The 18,720-nt window shown below is 40.9% G+C and overlaps 1 protein-coding gene across 1 annotated transcript in view; it reads right to left on the bottom strand.

The window, feature by feature from the left end:
- MYO1E (myosin IE) overlaps positions 1-18,720 on the bottom strand; it is a 76,669-nt gene that overhangs the window by 35,536 nt on the left and 22,413 nt on the right. The window contains 4 exon segments of the mRNA XM_058811417.1: positions 332-419; positions 6,974-7,068; positions 7,949-8,038; positions 10,634-10,777. Of these exon segments, the coding sequence (XP_058667400.1) occupies positions 332-419; positions 6,974-7,068; positions 7,949-8,038; positions 10,634-10,777 (417 nt within the window).

Here is an 18,720-nt window from a genome sequence, read left to right as displayed (position 1 = left end):
CAACAGTTTTTCTTCTAGAGCTTTTAGTTCCTATTTTTGAGGAAAATCTTACAGAATTAAACAAAATGCCTGAGGCTAAAACCTGGTTCTTCCATGCATTGTTCTGCCAAAACAACACAGCTGATAAACTGATCTGTTTTTTCCCATCATCTTAATCTTAAACCACACTTACACACGAGCATTTAATTTTTGGGGGGGGGTTTGGAACCACAACCAATGAAGTCAGAGTAGCATGAAATTTAGGAATCTGCCATGCTTCAGCAATCTGTTCTGGGATCACTGATCATGATACTGATCACTTATGCTTCAGTATTACTGTGTATCAACTCACCTGTACTTTAGGACCACCTCCTGAAATTTTGGAGATATAACTCATTATATATTTGGCAGCTACAGTCTTTCCAGCACCACTTTCCCCACTATAGAAAAAGAAATACAAAAATGAACATGTTAGTTTTTAAGTAACTCTACAGTGGGGTAATTTGAAGTTCATTTTGTCCAACCAAGGTGAAGTACCTTAATTAAATACAGCACATTCAGACTGAGTAACCTGGTAGTACAGACTGTGATGCAGTGTGGTAGCATGGTACTGGGATATGTTTGTGAGTACAGAACTCTGAATACACCATCCTGCACGGACACCAGAACCTCAGTGAGACTCCAAGGTCAGAAAAGCACACACACTGAGAAACATCTACTTAAACCAAGATACTCAAAAGAGAGTTAAAGACTCCATTCCATCTATATTTATGGGGATTTCAGGTCTTGACACAAAAACTAATTTGAAAATCTGAGCTGTGCATGCCATGCCAGATACCTAATTAATTTTAGTAGTTTTTTGTTTTAGGTGTTCCTGAACAAAATAATGAGGCATTATTAATCACATCCTGAATGACGGAAGAACTGCCTTCCTGCTCCTATGCCTCTTGACACAGGGTACAAGAAGTCTTACTATCCCATACCAGCTCTCACAATTCCTTCCTTCCTTCCTTTATAACATTTCACTTCAATGGTGAATGGTGTTTACACCAGCAGCAGCTTTGCCTTCTTGCAATCAGTAAGTTTCTCAAGAGGGAAAGAAGACTGGCATGGCAGGCAATCCAAACTCCCTGCACTTCATCCCTTAAAGCTTCTTCCCTTCATCTCAACCAAATTCCTCCAGACTTTGTAGGCCTTGGTGCAAGTCAGCTCTGACATTAATGCATTTCCTGTGATCAGGACAACTACACCAAAGCAAAAAGGACAACACACAGATGTTGGGTCAACACTACAAGAAGAGCTAAAATAGCTTTCTCTTTGGTGAAAAGCTGTGCTATCTTTAAACTCCTGAATAATTTCAGTGAATGTTGTTGACTCTTCCATCCTGCGCCCACTTGTTCCTGGATATGGATCAAATGCACATCTTTTCCTGCACAAACTTCAGCTGCATCTGCCAAAGAAACATCAGCATGTCCTGTACAGGAAAGGGACTCACTGAGAACAACTCAGACCTCTTTATCAGCATGACTAATAGACACATTTTTAAAGGTTTCATTCTGGAAAAACTCCCCAAACCGCCAAGCTGCAAATGTGATTTTACATCTTTAAAGCTTCCAAACAATACAGAAATACTGAAAGGCTCTTTTAAATTATTTTCCCAGAAATGTTTTCATGCTTTTGTCTTCTCTTGACTACAGTTTTATAGATCAAACTGAAAACTTGAAAGGGTGAAAAAGTACTTACTGAGCATCCATCTGTGGAGCACAGACCACGATTATTATTATTCTTCTGAGTCACCTTTTCCTAACCAAGAAAGCCTGTATTATGCATATCTACTACATTCACAGGGACAGACTTTGATGAATGGCAAACTGCTTTTAAAAGTTCAAATAATGAATAATTCAATAATTAAAATAACATTTCTTCAAAATCTGCTGGCAGTAAATTTGTTCTTCCTGTTGTAAAACCAGACAAACCAACTGAACCTGAATCATACTCTAAGCTTACAAATCGCAGTTTTCAGATGAATACAGGGGAGAATCCAAGGCCAAACATTGAATAAATCTGATCAGGTATTATTTATCACACAGTAAAAATATAACACGTTTCTATAAGCTTTTCTTCACTGCATCCATTATCCTTCTCCTCCTTGCTCAAATGAAGTGTGGCTTGTATTTCTTATTCCATAGTGTCAGCCACAGAACTGCCCTGGAGCAACAAAGCTCTGTTTTATTGTTAGTGGTACTGGAAAGTGGTCCTTTCTAGTAAATTAACTTGGCCAAAAGATTGCCTGCCAGAGTTTCTTTAGATTTATGCATGCATACACTGTTTTTCGGTTTTAGGTCTTTATTGATCAAAGACCAGCAAATTGCTCCAATTAAACTAGAATAAAACAAGAAGATGCATTATTTATGAACATAAGTAGCTTTATCTGATGGGATGGTATCCTGCCCCCACTAAAGCTCAGGTATTCAAATGGAACAGGGAAATTGTGCCATTCTTGCCAAATGCTTCTCATGCAGCTGCTTCATATAAATCTTACTGCTCTGATGCAATTAACACTATTTTAAGAAGATGTAAGAATCATCTAACTTGGTAGTTTGAAGTATGTTGGAAGTATGGAAACTTTTAGAGCTTGAAAAAATTCTTAAATTGGCTTAAAGTGGACTGTGCGTGTGACAATTTTTTCAGAGACCTTTCTTGCTAAAAATTAAACTAGCACATAATCTCAATCACTAACAAAAATTATAATGCTTTGAAAGATATAGTTTCTTCTAGCATTATTTACCACTTCAGAAAAATGACATTTTCTTCCACAAAGTCAATTAATACTTAGCTGAAATCAGAATAAGACTACAAACAGAGAAGGAAATGTTTTTTGCTCCTTGCTTCCTTCCCAGAGGAAACAATCAGTAATCAGAGAAGCAAGATCCAATACACAGCATCATCCTTCTCTCTAAAATTAATTTTCTGAGTGACATTTAATATGGTATCCATGGCTGTAGAACAATACAAGTGATGCTTATCTACATCGCCAGGACAATGTAGAAATTTTAATACCAAACATTTATAAAGAACTCCTGGATCTGCCAGTAAAGAATACTGTATATGTAAAATACTCTGATGTGTTTGGGTAAGTTTTCTAGTTTGTTTATACAGAAAATTTACTTTCTGTAATTATGTTCAGAGAAAATTCAGTAGTATGATTTGAGTGAAATATTTTTCCCTTCTGAATCAGAGCTTTAACCTAACCTTTCTTACAGTGTTAGACTTATGTTTCTACCACTTCCTCATTAAAATTTAGCCATATTTCCAGTCAGGTTCTCTCCAGAATGATCAGTCATTTGAGTGTTCTGGAAATCTGAGATATAGAAGCTGACTAGAAATCTCATACTGAATTTTGAACTTTATTAGACTTAAGATAGACATGAGCTGTTCACTGAAAGCAGTTCAGGTAGCAAATGATCTTTTCATTAACTCCTATTTGTAGTACATAAGATGTATTGCCTTTTCAGATATGAAGTCATTATACACTGCTTTCCTGGACTCAAATGTTGCCACACAAATAGCAAATGCAAACTAAAACTACAAACAAGAAAAATTGCTTTAAAACAATGGCAACATCTCCTGGCAGGGATCACAGAACCAAAGTGAAAATACAGACCTCAGCTTTATAGAAAGGTAAAACCTTAACACCCCGAAGAAATGCATTTATTGCTATATGATAGAAAAATACTAATCATAACCTCCATTCTCTCAATTAAAGTGACAGCCCAAAAGGAATTAAAGGCACAAGAGACAATTCTCCATAATTAAAATCTTGACTGGACAACTCTTTGCTGACAGTCTGGAAGGGCCACACAGGGCAGAAATGCCAAGAGTCTCTTTAATTGCCACCGATGAGCTTAGTTCAAGAAAGGTCTAAATTAAATATAATGCCTCAGTAAAACATAAACTGAATGAGAAAAAAAGCCCAGTGTGGCTGTGTTACCCCTGTGAGTGAACTTCTCTGCACTCCTGCCCAGGCACACAGACCTGGGGCCACTGCTCCCTCTTCCCACCTCAGCACACCCTGCTCCTGGACTCAGCCATGAATCATCTCATTGTTTATTTACTCTGCAGCAGGCATGCAAAGCAGCTCAGCTGGGATTAGACATGGGCACATGTAACTTTCTTAACACATATGCAAATATGCTGGAATTACTCAGCTAATGAAAAAGCCTTCCCTGGCCTTGGAAAGGTTGTTTGGTAACAGTTTTTCTTTTAAAATTAGTATTATCATATGAAAAGAGGCTATTTTTGCTTGCAATCCATTCAGCATCTCAGAGAATTGCATTTTCTTTCAGATTTGCTTTTCCAGTTCATTCACTGACTTTTGAAGAGGATGAGTTTTGCTATCAGTGTCTAAATGCATTTGGAATTAATGTCCAGGTAAAAGTGGCTCTGCCTACTTTAGAGACCCTCTTCACCTGCCTGGAAACACAGGTCTAGTCTGTGGGATGCATGTCCCCTCCCAGGTTTGCAGGCAGATGCCACAGGTGCCCAAAGCACACGGCTGGAGGGCACAGCAGGTGTGCACCTGCCCCTTCCCCACCACCCTTCTGCCTCCATATGCAACAGCAGCCAGACTTTGCCTTTGTGATCTGGCTGTGAACAGGGCCAGTCTACACCTTATTTCTTACCTTCTGTCTTTGCAGGAAAATCTCCCATTTTGACATGGAAAAACCTGATTAAATTTTACCTGGTTCTGTTCCCTGTTCTACCAGGGATTTTCAGTGGAGTCACTCCAAATTCAGACTAGTTATGAAGCAGAGATGCAAGAAGCATCTCACTATAACCATATTATCATCACTCATCTTCCACAGGACAATTTTTCACAGAAAAAACATGTTTCAGTGAACAAAGCAACTGCTTATGCTCAGCAGCTTCTGTGGCAATGACAACAGACAGCTGTGTCTCAGTTTTTTGAGAATCACCAGTTTAGGGGCAGAAATGGTAAACCCCTGGCAGCTATTATGTGAAACTGGTGGAGTGGAAGCAGACTCTAAGTTAGGCAGAACATTCATTCCAGTCAAGAGCTGCAGCATCCTGGAAGCTGCTGTTCTGCAGCAGTTTCAGTGCCTTCTGGTCCCCACAATAAAACATAAAGCAAGCAAACTTCAAACTTCAAGAAACTTCCTTCCAAAGCCAGCCCTGGCTGTTAGAAATAGTGATGACATTAAATCAGAAAATACAAGCAGTGTGCAAACAGTTTAAATCAAATGTGGTCCGAAAGATTAAAATAGCAACCAAACAATATGAATTTAATGAGCAGCTGAGTTATTTATTATTTATGAAAAGAATTTTGAAGTGTCCTAAAAAATCAAAAACCATAATGAAAGCTACTTGTAAGTCTAGTCCACAGTTTCTACAGTGTTTGTAATAAAAACATCAAAGGAAAAATAAATGTGTATGCAGAAAAAAAGTCTCTGAAATGTCCCTTGCAAACATGATCCTTCTTGTTTCAGTTTTGCACTAGATTTCAATTAACACCTGCAGACTTTGAATAGGCTGTGCACACACAGAGAAGTTTCACTCTGCACGTACGAAATGTACATTCCTAAGAGCATTCAAGTACATCATCACCCAGTGTTCAAGTACAAGAACTCTCATGTAAAATTAAAGCTCTAAGTTTGTATCTCAGATCTGCATCTCAGAACTCTCTCAATGTGACTCTGCATGCATTGCATTGTGGGGCGTAGCACAGGATCAAAAAATAGGGTTTTTATTCACAATCCACAACAGCTCAAGGATTTTCACTATAAATTTAGCTTCATGTGAAACATCCCACTCTCTGGGATGTTACTTTAAGCCAAAAGCAAAATCCCAATTTTACCCATTCCTAACAGGTCTCAATTTGACTGCATGTGTCTAATAAACTTCAGCACAGCAATAAGTATCAGTTCCCCAAAGAGAAAGACTGAGCTCAGAGAACAATTTAGCTATCCCAGTGAAGGCAGGAGAGCTCTGGGCTTTTTGTTTCCTTTATCCCAGGGGCCCAAGAGCAGGGAGGCCCTCCTTGGACCCAGCAAACTGCTTGGCCTTCCCAGGTGTAAAATGCCTGCACAGCCCTGGGACACCCACCCTGCTCTGGGGACGGGTAAAGGGCAGCTCCAGGGGCTCTGCCCTGCACCCCAGCAGCCCTGTCAGGAGAAACAGAGGCTCCCAGCTCCAGGGGCTCTGCCCTGCACCCCAGCAGCCCTGTCAGGAGAAACAGAGGCTCCCAGCTCCAGGGGCTCTGCCCTGCACCCCAGCAGCCCTGTCAGGAGGGACAGAGGCTCCCAGCTCCAGGGGCTCTGCCCTGCACCCCAGCAGCCCTGTCAGGAGGGACAGAGGCTCCCAGCTCCAGGATCCTGCAGTTCTTGCTCCCCACACGTTTTCTTTTATCATACACCACCTATAAAACCCACAGACGAGAACAAAGCAGAACTCTGGTCCCAAAATTCACTTTGACTGTCACTTAAATAATGCCTGTCATTAAAAAAAGTTTAGTAAGACTTCTACAGTGAATTCCATCGCTTAATAATTAAAAAGATTATTAGTGAATACAAAATTAATTTCCCAGTATCTCTCGCCTTTTGTCTCTGAGCGAATGCAAGTAGAATTCCAAAAGGAACAAAAGACCATGATAAATGCAGTCCATGTGGGATTGCTGGATTTAACAGGGTCTGGTTGTACAGCTGTTAATCCAGCCCCCTCATGCAGTCATTCAAGCTGTTGTAATTCTGGCATTGGACAAGAAGCTGGCTGTGTGACTAAGAGATTTCTTGTGGTTGAGCTGTCATCAGGATTTTACTGGAAAACAAAAAGTAGGGTCAGAAAATTCTGGCTACCCCAGAAAATCCCAAAATGTGGATGTGGACAGAAGCTTTTTCATGATATAATAAACTTTTCTGCTTCATCAAGTTAAAACACTAGAATAAGATTAAATCCTTTTTACCCATCTTTTTCTTACCTAATAATGACACACTGATTTTCTCTGTCAATAATCATGTTTCTGTACATGCTGTCCGCAAGAGCATAAATATGTGGTGGGTTTTCATACTGTGCCTAGGAGGAGAAATAAAGAATAATTTGTCAAGGCAGCACAAAAAAATGCAGAAAGACCAAAATAAGTTTGTATTTAAACTGAAAGAGTTATTTCTCTGGAAAAATAATTCCAAATAGCACTTTATAGTGAATTTTCTCCCAAAATTCTTTGGTACATTTAATAAAAACAAACTAAAGTCTCTAGACTTTGCCAGTGAAGTTTCTCCAATCTATAATTTTCTCCTAGAAATACCCTGTTCTAAAAGTGGCTTCTGCTGGAAATGTATTACTTGTCCAAAGGACACACACAATTTCAGCCTATCCCACCAGCAGTCATGTGCTAACAATGCTTTCCCCAGCAGCACTCAGAGCCTGGTGCCTCAGGTCCCATTTTCATTTTGGGCCACCCAAACCCAACAGCTGTCCTGAGTGGACACACCCAACTCAGACAGGAAATTGGAATTTAAGTCCCTAATGTGTCTGTGCTAACTCACTCTTCAAGCTGGATTTTCAAAAGTGGCATCTAATTTTGGCACCTCACTTTTTTTATTGTTCTTGTCCAGCTAGAGTTCTGAAATCACAGTCTCCAAATCCACTAATGGCCATTTTGTGCATATGACAGCTTAAAAACTGCCTTTGCAGGAGCAGGGACGTGTCAAGGAGTGATACTTAATAATGGATTAGAGCTAATCAATGCAAGTATTTTCTTGAAATGCTGATCTTGCATGGCAGGAAGTTCAATCTGAATACTCAGTCTATGGCAATGACCATCTGCCAAGTTCTCCCAGGCCAGCACAATGCTAGCAAACCCAGAAACAAACTCTTCCCAGAGTTAAACTGTACAGGATAATGATTTCCAAGCCCCTGAATGCTGCACAATATTTTAGACTGCTTTACTTACTGCTCCTTGGTACATTTCAATTTCCTTTTCCCCAAAATATGGCATTTGCTTGAAAGGATTCACAGAGATTAGTACAGAGCCAATGTATGTCTGCATTCAAAAGAAGTTAAGGTAACAGCAGTTTCACAAAGTATCATCTTCCTACTAACAAAGAACTTTTCCATCTATTACATAATACTTAAAATAATAGTAAAAACCACCACAGCTTACAACAATTGTTAATAAAAATTGAATTAGCAGGCTTACAAGAATATAAACATACCATTCAATTGGAATATTTTTGTATTATCTTATTTTAGAATAACCTAAGTACAGAACCATGTATTAAAGGCCAAAACACGACACACCTTGAATAAAAATACAGAAAGGAAATGGCACATTTCAGCTGGTTTTACTCCTTTGTAACTGAAGAGGTCATATTGTCAGTATTAGAAAATATTGGTTTGACCTTTGCAGAATACAGTGCAGTGACACATTCTGATCTCACAGGACAGTGCTGAGCAAGCAGAGCTGGATGGAAACGGCCACTGCTGAGCTAAATGAGACAATTACTCAGCTGCATGCACTGGGGTGCTGGGGAGATTTGGTAATTCAGTCTGTGCTGTTATTTTATGAGTGAAACTATTAACAGTCCCTCAGAGTCCTCTCCTGCAGGCTGCCCTGTACCACCACACTCAATTTCAAGCCATTATTAGATTTTTTGCAACATTTTTAATACAATATTTCATCATTCAGCATTCAGCTGCACATGCTCTGCATTTCAAATACCTCACAAACCTTTGGAACTACAGCTGAAGTGTACACATAGGAAGCACCAGACAGTAATTCACAGGGATCACTATATAACTGGGAGTTAGCAATGAGCCCACACCTATGAGTCCAAAATGCTGTACTGCAGGTTTCAATAACAATCTGGAATTGTTCACAGGCAAACTTGCTATCTAAGCTTTCTGTGCAAAGTAGGAAAATTAACACATCAATCCTGCTGGACTGTCCTATGTAGGAATCTCCTACTGTGGTGCCAAAAGGTAACATGTTAGAGAAGAACTATAACTCAATGAACATAATTTCTGTAATATTAATTTGCAATGCTTTCTTCATACATTTTTAATTTAATTCAAAATGAGTGACAACATCTGGGTCTTGGATATAACAGATCAATTACTCATTGTGTCAGTACAAACACTTGAAGTGACAGTTTTCTGTTGGTAAACAGTACCAGCATTTTCTGGGATGATTCTGTCATCTCTGTACAATGTAGCACAGAGAAATGTTCATTCATGGGTGGACACACAAACAATTCAAATATTCAAGAGATGATCTTCATCTTTGAATGAAAAGCCTTCACAGAAACTGCAAAAGGATTCTTTCTCCCTGCAAAAGGGAGGTCTGATCCCTCAATGTGACCACCAGTTCCCTGGGAAAACACTCTTATTCTGTCTTCAGTAGAAAGATCATCTCTATGTGAAAATCTCACTATTTTCATAAAAAAGAAAAAGCAATAATCTTTCTTCTGCACAGGGCACTGAAGTCTCTGCACACACTGCAAGGAACTTGCAGCACTCCACAGACCAACAGCACTCATGCTCCTACCAGGAAGGGTTCTACATCTTGTCCCTGTACCACAGTCTGGCAAATACTGTGCAACTTCATCCTGCTCCTATAAAGCAATTTCAATAATACTGTGGTACTTCAACAGAGGGTCCAAACCCATGTTCACATATGGATTAGAAACCTCTGCAGTTCATGATGGAAACAACTGCAACATGAACTTTCCTCTATCAGTCCCTGCTAAATTGAGCTGCTGCACAGCCCTTGACCATCTGTCAAGATATATGGAAACAGCCAGATCTTATATTTCCTCCTCTTTCTGCTAAAATATGTTAAGCTCTTCAAGGAAACTATTCTCCAGATACAACTAGGAAGTATGAAAACCTGGCTAAAGCAGAAGGAACAGCACAACTTTCTAGTACATCATCACCGACTAGAATTTACCAAATTCATTACCGCAGCTCATGTTACATTGCAAAAGCTGAAAATGAAATAGTGAATATTCTTATCTTAAGGAATTGCTTTCATGTGAATTTTTTTTAAAAAGCAAGCCTTGGGTATTCAAGTCTTTTCTTCCCGTAAGGTTACATGTTCCAGTATTTAAATTTTCACATTTTCATTAATCATAGAAAAAAAATTAAGTGAGAACACTGAAGATTTACAGATGTTGACAAATTCACCTGTTTCCATCATCCCATGATTCACAGTATTAACAATTCCACAAGAAGTTGTAAACAGGGCTATGTGACAGAAGAAATGCAATTCTGAAAGCATTATAATTTTGGAAGTATAGAAGACAACATATCAATAAATGTACACACACTTTAAACCTATCATTCTTGCTCTTAGAAATATCATTACCTCAGGAGGCTTCAGGGGTCACGTCAATGCATCAATATAGAGAGGTACAATCTTCAACATATTACAAAGAGTACCTTAAAATAATTTTTGCTATTTTATTTTCAACCCTCATAATCAGCTGAGTTTTCAAAGCCTTTTCTGTTATCTCAGGTGAAGTGTCACATAGACTGTTCAGCATCTTTGAGTAATCTTCTTAAAGAGAATCCATTCACATAATTAGTGTCACATTGGCTCAGCAAAGCCACGGGGCTCCCCAAAACCAGCAAAGGATACAAAAATATAATCATCCATGTATCGTTTCTTTAGGTTCTCCACTATGGCATCCTCAGTGATTTTGGAAAGCAGGACCATGTCATCCACTCCACTGTGCTTGACATTGTGGCTCTGCCAGTGGTATCTGTAGTGTCCTTTGCTGCCCTGCAGGAAAGCACAATGAACATCACAAAGGTTACTACATTTCTCATCAGCACTAAGTAACTGAAAACCATTATTTGAATTCCAACTTCCCAAATGTTTTCCTTTCATTGAATTCTATTCCTTGATCCAGGCATTCCATGAAAGCATCCATAAGTGGTGTCAGCTGATTTGCTTCTGCACTGCCCTCCAGAACTAGAAGGTAATTCCAGGGGGTTTTGTGACCACCTACACACAGAATGAATTTCAGATGGCAGACATTTTTAAACCTAGTAGAAAAAAACCCCCAATTATTCCAACTGAGATGCAGCTATTGGAAGCTAAGGATGCAAAAATTACACTCCTACATTGTAACTATTAGCAGTGAGTATAATTATCATCACCACAATGAATTCCTCATCATTTACAGCCTTTAAAAAAGCTGCACAGAAGCTGTTACTGGGAGGGAAGCAGTGAGCCTGCTGCAGTTGAGCATTCAGGGATGTTCTGCAAATGATGTACCCCAGCTTGTCGGCTGCATGTCTTCAGAGCCCCTTTTGATCTGTTAGTCACCATGCTTAATGACATCTAAATAGATACTCTCTCCCCACATTCAGAGACTACTATTTCAGGATGCTACTAAAACATGTGACATTTCATGCTGTACCACTTGAAATCAAAATGTGTTTTTCTTCCAGCTGATTTGAACAGTAGTTTGGTTCCATGGATACACCCACAAACAGATTTAAATCCAGTCGACATCAAGGCTATTAATTCAGCTATAAATTTGCTCTCCAAACCCAAACCTATTTTCTGTAGCCTGGCAGACAATGCTAACGGAGTTCTGATCTCTTCCCTCTTTCTACTTAATTTTTGCTTACACAATAATGAAATTAGTGATGCTGGAATTACTACATTTAACACTAAGAAGTGATCAAGTATACTGTCAAGGAAGATGTGGCCAACAAAATGCCAATTCTGCAAATTCCCCTTGTTCTTTAGTGCTCCAATTTGTAACAATGTGATTTAACTACACTGCTCGGGTGTACTTTATCCAGGATCAAGTCACATTCACCAGGACACAAGCAATTTACTATTACAAAGTACATGCATCATTTTATTCTGCAAAAATTTTACAGATTAAAGAAGAAAATTCAGATACTCTGAACACTTCAGCTGCATTAGTATTTTGAAATGGGACATCAGCAACTTATAGAGGGGCAATTTTTGTGCGTACACATTTCTGCAGGAGCAAATGACCCACACAACTTTACTAGCACCAAGTGCTACACCAGGCCTACAGCTTGGCTTCATGTCAAGTGACATAAAAACCAACTGGATTTTCACCTCAAGTTAAATTAACTTCCACTAAACCCTGCTACTGCAGACAGCACAGAAGCTGTAGGCTTTATGGTTGTTTTCTGTTAAGCCTCCAGCCCCGGCTACCCTGATGCAGATCTATTACTGCCAACACCAGTGGAGAACAGGGGCAAACTTACAGCAAAAGAATGCTTTCAAATATAGTACAGCACAAGTAAATATGTCTGAAAACACGAACTCATCAATTTGCCTGAATGTCCACAAGTGTACATGATGTTCAATAAAATAATAACCTTAAACTGGCTTAGCTTGTGTGAACCTTATTGATTTTCTATCTGTACAATGGAAGCAGTGATCTGGAAGCACTGAGAAAACAAAGAATCAATTTTTTAATTGTCATAAAACATATGACTGAAAATATTAGTTGAAGCTTGGTTTCTTGGAGAAAACAGAAGTGCAATGGAGAAGCATAATTTCCTTCAGTGTATTCATCAGCTTACTTGTGATACTACACTTGGAAAAAGGAACTGGCAGGATGGACAAAAAGGTACAGTATCAAAATAAATATGGATAATTAGATTGTTCACAAAGCTATACAGAATGTGGTTTAGTATCAGATAATGGAGTAAGCCACAGAAAATGTGTAAGAAATGAGACTGGGAAAACAATCAAGCTTCCCTTTAGAAGCCATGGCACCAGACCCAGTGAGCTCAATGATCACAAAGCTTGCAAAGCCACGGGATACATGGAAAATGTGCACACAGTCTGCAAAACAGCAGCTTTATGCAAGTCACTGACTGTTGCTGACTGTGATTAAGGCCAAAGGGTGCTTCCCCAAAAGCAATGGGAGGCAGCAGGGAAGCAGGAGGGCAGTGCCAGGGCAGCCCTGAGAGCAGCCCTGCCCTGCACTCCTGCCCAGCTCTGATCACAGCAGCCATCAAAGCTGAGAGCCACAGACCACAGACACTGCAAACCATGCAGAGAAAGAGGTTCAACAAGAAGGCAGCAGCCTAAACACCCAGTAAAGCAGTGGCACAGAAGACAGCTGAGAGTCATGGCACTAAGTAGTTCACATTAAAACTGTAACTCAGTTTAAATGGCAGTTTCCTACTAGTTTGGGATTGCCTCTTTCCTTTTAAAACACAGCCTTACATTCAAATGTGCAGAGGCAGCAAATCACCACCAGATTATTGTCAGACTTCTCCCTGGGATCTAGAAATAAGCCCAAGCTTGAGAAGTGCCCGAGCAGCCAAAGTTAAGTTTTGCTCTCACCCCTCCTTCTCCAGGAAGGTAACACCATGGCATGGTTAGGTGACTACCACTTCTTTCTCTGGGCAACAAAACAGGGAGTGTTTTGTCCAGAGGACATCACCCATTCCCAAGTTCTTGCCCTTCCAAGTGTGAGTAATGGCTATTATAGAGTCTAACCTGAATTTAGCCACTGCAGTCACTTCCAACTAGTACTATAACCTTGTCGAGCTAACAGCCAACAGGTTTTTGAGTTTTGAAATTAATAAAATAAAAAAAAACCAAAACATTTACTATAATCAATCATCTGAAAAAGCTTCACATCATAGCAGTTATAAAAGCAACTCTTCATCTTACTCCAGGCTGCATATTTCCCAAAGGTCAAGGCTACATGCTTAAGAATTACACTAATTATTTGTTCTTATTGCATATTTCTTGATAATTTAAGCTTTTGTTTTTAGCCAGAGCTTTCCACCATCCAGATAAAAATGCAGCACTCTAATCTGGAGACAACTTACATCTGAGCCCATTACCTGGTGCCCACTGGAACCTGCTTTGCAGGGTGCACTCAGGGCAATTCTCTCAGCGGCTAATTGCCCTCTGCTGTCCAGCACGCAGCACATTCTCCCTCCACCCCTCCCCAGGCCAATCACCCAGTCACAAGGCCAGGTCTCCTGAACTGCTTGAATCCTTCTGTCCCAGAAGGTTCTTCAGAGCCAGCAGCACAAGGCTGGCAGAGCTGCCCCACACCTGATGCTGCAGCAGCCCCAGGCAGGACCAGGTAACTCCCACAGAGCTCCCCTGGGACACTGTCAGAGCTGGCCAAAGAGCCCAAGGTCCAGCCCTGGGCCAAGCCAAGCAGGTCAGATGGCAGCAGATGGGCACTTGGCTTCTCTTAGGTTTTCTCAGAGAAAGGTGTGATCTAACTGTACAATAAGTAAGCAAATAAAAGTCTGTGTCAGCACTAACAAAGCCTGAGCAGCTGCAAAAAGATGAGCTTGGCAGATTAAGAAAAATACAAAACAAACAAAAAAACCAACCCTAAAACAAAAACACATCTCAACAGGCTGCAAAAAGCCACAGAAGTGGAAACACCAGTGTAGAACAACCTGGCTGCCAGGCCTCCCCCAGGCTCTTCCTGGGCTTCCAGCCTCAGCATCTGACGATGCACAGGGAGTGGAGGCTGGGAGGCTGGACTGGCGAGGCTGCAATTAAAGGCGTGTACCACGCTGCTGTGAGCTGTTATTATTCATTTGGTTGCTGTTTTAGGCTCCAAATCAGATCTGTTCTGCTCTGACAAGAATAATATTTACGAGTCACGAGCTGACCCCATGAGCTCGGGGCCTGCTGCTCCCGAGCCGCAGCCTGAGGAGAGGCAGGGCTGCCCCACATCTCAGCACCCGGACACCCAGAACCCGCAAAATCCCTCTGCTCCCACCCTGTGTGCTCCTGAACACCCACTCATTCACAGATCAACACAACTGCTACATGAATACCAAGAAAGAGGATGCAAAATATATCCTACGTACTAGATGCTGCCTGTGCTTCCTGCACTGCTTTTGGTACTGGCAGTACAATGCGGTTAAAGCAGTTATTGCTTTGTATGGAGTGAGTAAGTATTGAGAAGACATTTATTTACAGAATTTATTTTTGCTGGTCTCCACCTTGTGTTACAGTATCAACTGCTGGTTCCTCATTTTTGGCTTTATTATTGTTTGTATATTCTTGCATTATCCTAAGCAACACGTATTTGATGTAGCTATAAAAAGATAACCCATGTTGTGACACAGCATGGCTCTTTCTTTTAACTGGAAAAAACCCAAATATTTTTGTATTTCAAGGTGTTTAAAAATAGAACCTCTAAAAATAAAGCACTAAAAACAAGGGATCAGAAGAGATTGTATATTCAGTGCCTGAGAACCTTCTTACTCTGTCCATCAGAACTCTCACTAAACAACAACCACCTACATGCCATCAATAATCATTCTTCATTCCCACAAAGGGAAAAATTGCCACTCTGAATCTCTAACAGCTTTTTTCAGTAGCAAACACCAATGTCCCATCTCAGTGCAGAAGGGATTCTCAGCCTCCACGAGGGAGCAGGAGTGTCAAGTGATCACAAGCATGACCTTTTCTTCCCCTTTTCCATTGACACAGTACTGCTGCACAAAACCCTTGTGGTTCTGGAGCATGTGCCTGCCTCCTCAGCTCAGAATTTAAACACAACAGTAAATGAGACACACACATCAGCCAAAGATGTCACAAAACTGACAAAGCTGCACACCATTTACTTCAGACCTGACATCAATGCTTCTACCACAAGAGGCCCATCACCAGTCCCATACATACATCATTTGTATCAGTTTTCCCAGCTAACAAGAAAATAAACCCACAGCTTTCTGCAATGATATCATCTGTCAAAATTAGCAAACTTCTCTAATCCACTTAGAGGCATCTTTCACATATTTCTAAAAAATGAAAGGGGTCTGCTGTTCCCAGAGAATATTGCAAAAATACTTAATGTTAATTTTGGTCCTTGACTGGGATAATCAAAACAGAGAAGCTATAGTGAACAAATGGGCTCCAAAATAGCTCTTGTATCTTATGTTAGAAAAAATACTTATTGGCTGCAATGATGTGACCATATTTCTGAAACGAAATTAAAGGAAGACAGCAGAAGCAGCAAGATAGACAAAGATAAAAGGCCATTTATTTAAATTTAACATGAGGAAAATATTAAGGGAGACAAAAAGCAGCACTTAAAGATTTGAGGAAATAGCAAAGCAAAAATACTGAGCATCTAAGCAGCAGGATAGACATCTTAAACAGAGAACTAAAAATACCAAAAATGTATTAAGGAATGGAAACTACTAGCAGGTTAATATCAAAAAAAACTCAGCTAGGGAAATATAATACTGAGAAAAAAATGTCTGGGGGGAAAAGCCAAGTGCTCTCACTGTCTGCTCTGAGAAAGGGTTGGATTCAGCCCAACATGACCTGAGGAATTGACCCCAGAGCTGGTTCCAGGCTGCAGGAGATCCCAGTGGCCCAAACAGCTGCTCCCATCAGCTCCTGTGCAGGTGCTGCTGCCCCAGCAGGGCCTGGCCCCAGGGCAGCTCCCCACCATCACCTCCTGCTCTGGAGCCAGGGAACAGCCAGGCTCTGCCTCCCTGCAGCCAGGGCTGGGAGCAGGAGATGTGGCAGCAACCAGAGCCTGCTCACCTGGACAGCAAATGCACACTCTAACACAACAGGAGCTATGAGAACATGGGAGTCTACAGGATTTACACATCACGCTCATTTTCAGGAGTCAGAAACAACATTGGCATTCTTCTAAGATAAGCTCTTCTAAGATATGTAAAAGGACGCTACCAGAATAGAAGTTACTTCAGTATTTAATCACAAGGCTCATCTGTTGCATCAGTATTAACTTTCACTAGAAGTTTTGAAATACTGTTTTTAATAAGGCACATGACAGACAAAAATAAGCGAGGAAAGAGCTCAAAGGCGGATCGTGCAAACGTGCCTAAGATTTTGAAACAAGTTACAGAGACTGCAGGCAGATACCGGGAAGTAGTTAATGAGCTGTGAACTCCTATTTGCTTATCCCACAGCTTGTTGGGGGGCTGTGTCCTGAGGTTCCAAGAAATACCTTTCCTAAGGAAATGCAATACTGTTAACAACTTAATACGGCTGACTTGCTCTTAGATATTTATTGTTTTACTTCACTTATTGAACAGTCTCTGGAGCTGTTTGAAGTCTGACTTGTTCCTTGTGGCAGGAGCAGCAAGCTCTCCTGGGACTGGTGGATCAGGAGAGACCCTGGCTGCCTTGCAATAGCAGCTTTTATTCCATGTATATGTGTGCATATACAGCACCAGAATCCCCCTGTACTGCAGTCACTGCACTGAGCAGCATTCACACACACTAACTCTTGATCTGTGAATTGTACATGCAGTTTACATTTGTATAAATCTACCATACAATTTAAGAAATGTAAGAGAGAAATTACAACAAATATTTTCATTTTGGCTATGTCAATCCTTGAGTGTAATAAAGATTTTATATGCGTCACTCTTCTCCATTAAAGACAGGTTTCAAAGGACTTTAAGCAATCATACACCTTACACGTAAAATTATGGTCTTTAATTGAAAAACGTAGTTTGGAAACTCCATCAGAAGATTCAGACAACATGCCACAGCCTCTGCTATAGCAGAATACTGAAAATATTTTTCCTGGATCATCCTGCAACTAAGCAATACACTGAAGCCCACTGGGAGTTTCCCATGCTCTCCAGGGGGAGGAATGTCAGAGCAATGTGACTCAGAGGCTCCACGCGTGGGACCAGCACCTCGGCACGCACTGCAGGGGGAGCGCTGGATGCTGGGCTGCCTGCACTGTGCTGGTGCCAGGGGAAAATTTCAGACCAAGTAAAACCCCCATTTTTTTACATTACTAAGATAACCTCAGCCTTGTCCTGTTCTAGCTGATGTCAACACTCGCTCCCCTGCCCCTGGCAGCTTTTGGAATCTCGGGTGTTAGCACCCAGCTTTAGACCATCAGGCCCCAATGAGCGCAGTGAATTCCTCCCTGCTCAGTCACTGCCCTCTGTGTAGGGCCGCAGCCGTTCCTGCTCCCTGCTCCCGACCCCTTTGTGCCCGGAAAATGAAGACATTTGTCTCCTCATCACACCGATACTGCGGGACACCACCCTGGGAGCCTAAGGCCAAAGTCCGCCCCGGCAGCATCCCCAGCTGACAATGCCGTGACAGGTTTCACTGGGAACGCCTGGTCACCCCCAGAGTCCCCAGGGACAATCCTGGGACGGCAGCTCGCAGCGATGCCGAAAGCCATGGATGCTGCAGCTCACCGAGGGATCTGCCACTGCAGCTCAGTGGCTGCCCAGCCCAGGCTCCCCTCCACCCCTTCCCAGTACCACAATGCTCCTTCCAGAAAGCAGAGTGGGGCAGTGCATTATGAAGAAAATAAAACTAATTGTTTTAAACTTATTCTTTAGCTGCAGGTTTTGCTTTTAATTTATGCAGAATGCAAATTAAGAGCATTGCAATATTTCTGAATTACTTAGCGTTTAAACTGACAAGACAACATTGAAGGATGAAAGAATAATACATTTTTGCAATTATTAAATTACAGCAATTATTGAACATCTACATTTTGTTGGGTATATTTGTCCTCACCAATTTCTACACAACACGTTGGGCAGATTACAGACCTTATTTTATTACTGCTTTTAATCAAGAATATCAAACAAGATGTTTTTATGCCAACAGTTTGATTTAGCTGAGTAACAGCATGTAGCAATTCCACAAAAACTGAAAGACTAATTTCTAAAATAAGCATTAGCTAAATCATCCCCCTGAATAACAACTAAATTTAA

The sequence above is a fragment of the Ammospiza caudacuta genome, chromosome 10 (genome assembly GCF_027887145.1).
Source record: "Ammospiza caudacuta isolate bAmmCau1 chromosome 10, bAmmCau1.pri, whole genome shotgun sequence".
Classification (NCBI taxonomy): domain Eukaryota; kingdom Metazoa; phylum Chordata; class Aves; order Passeriformes; family Passerellidae; genus Ammospiza; species Ammospiza caudacuta.
This window is presented reverse-complemented; position numbering and strand designations above follow the sequence as displayed.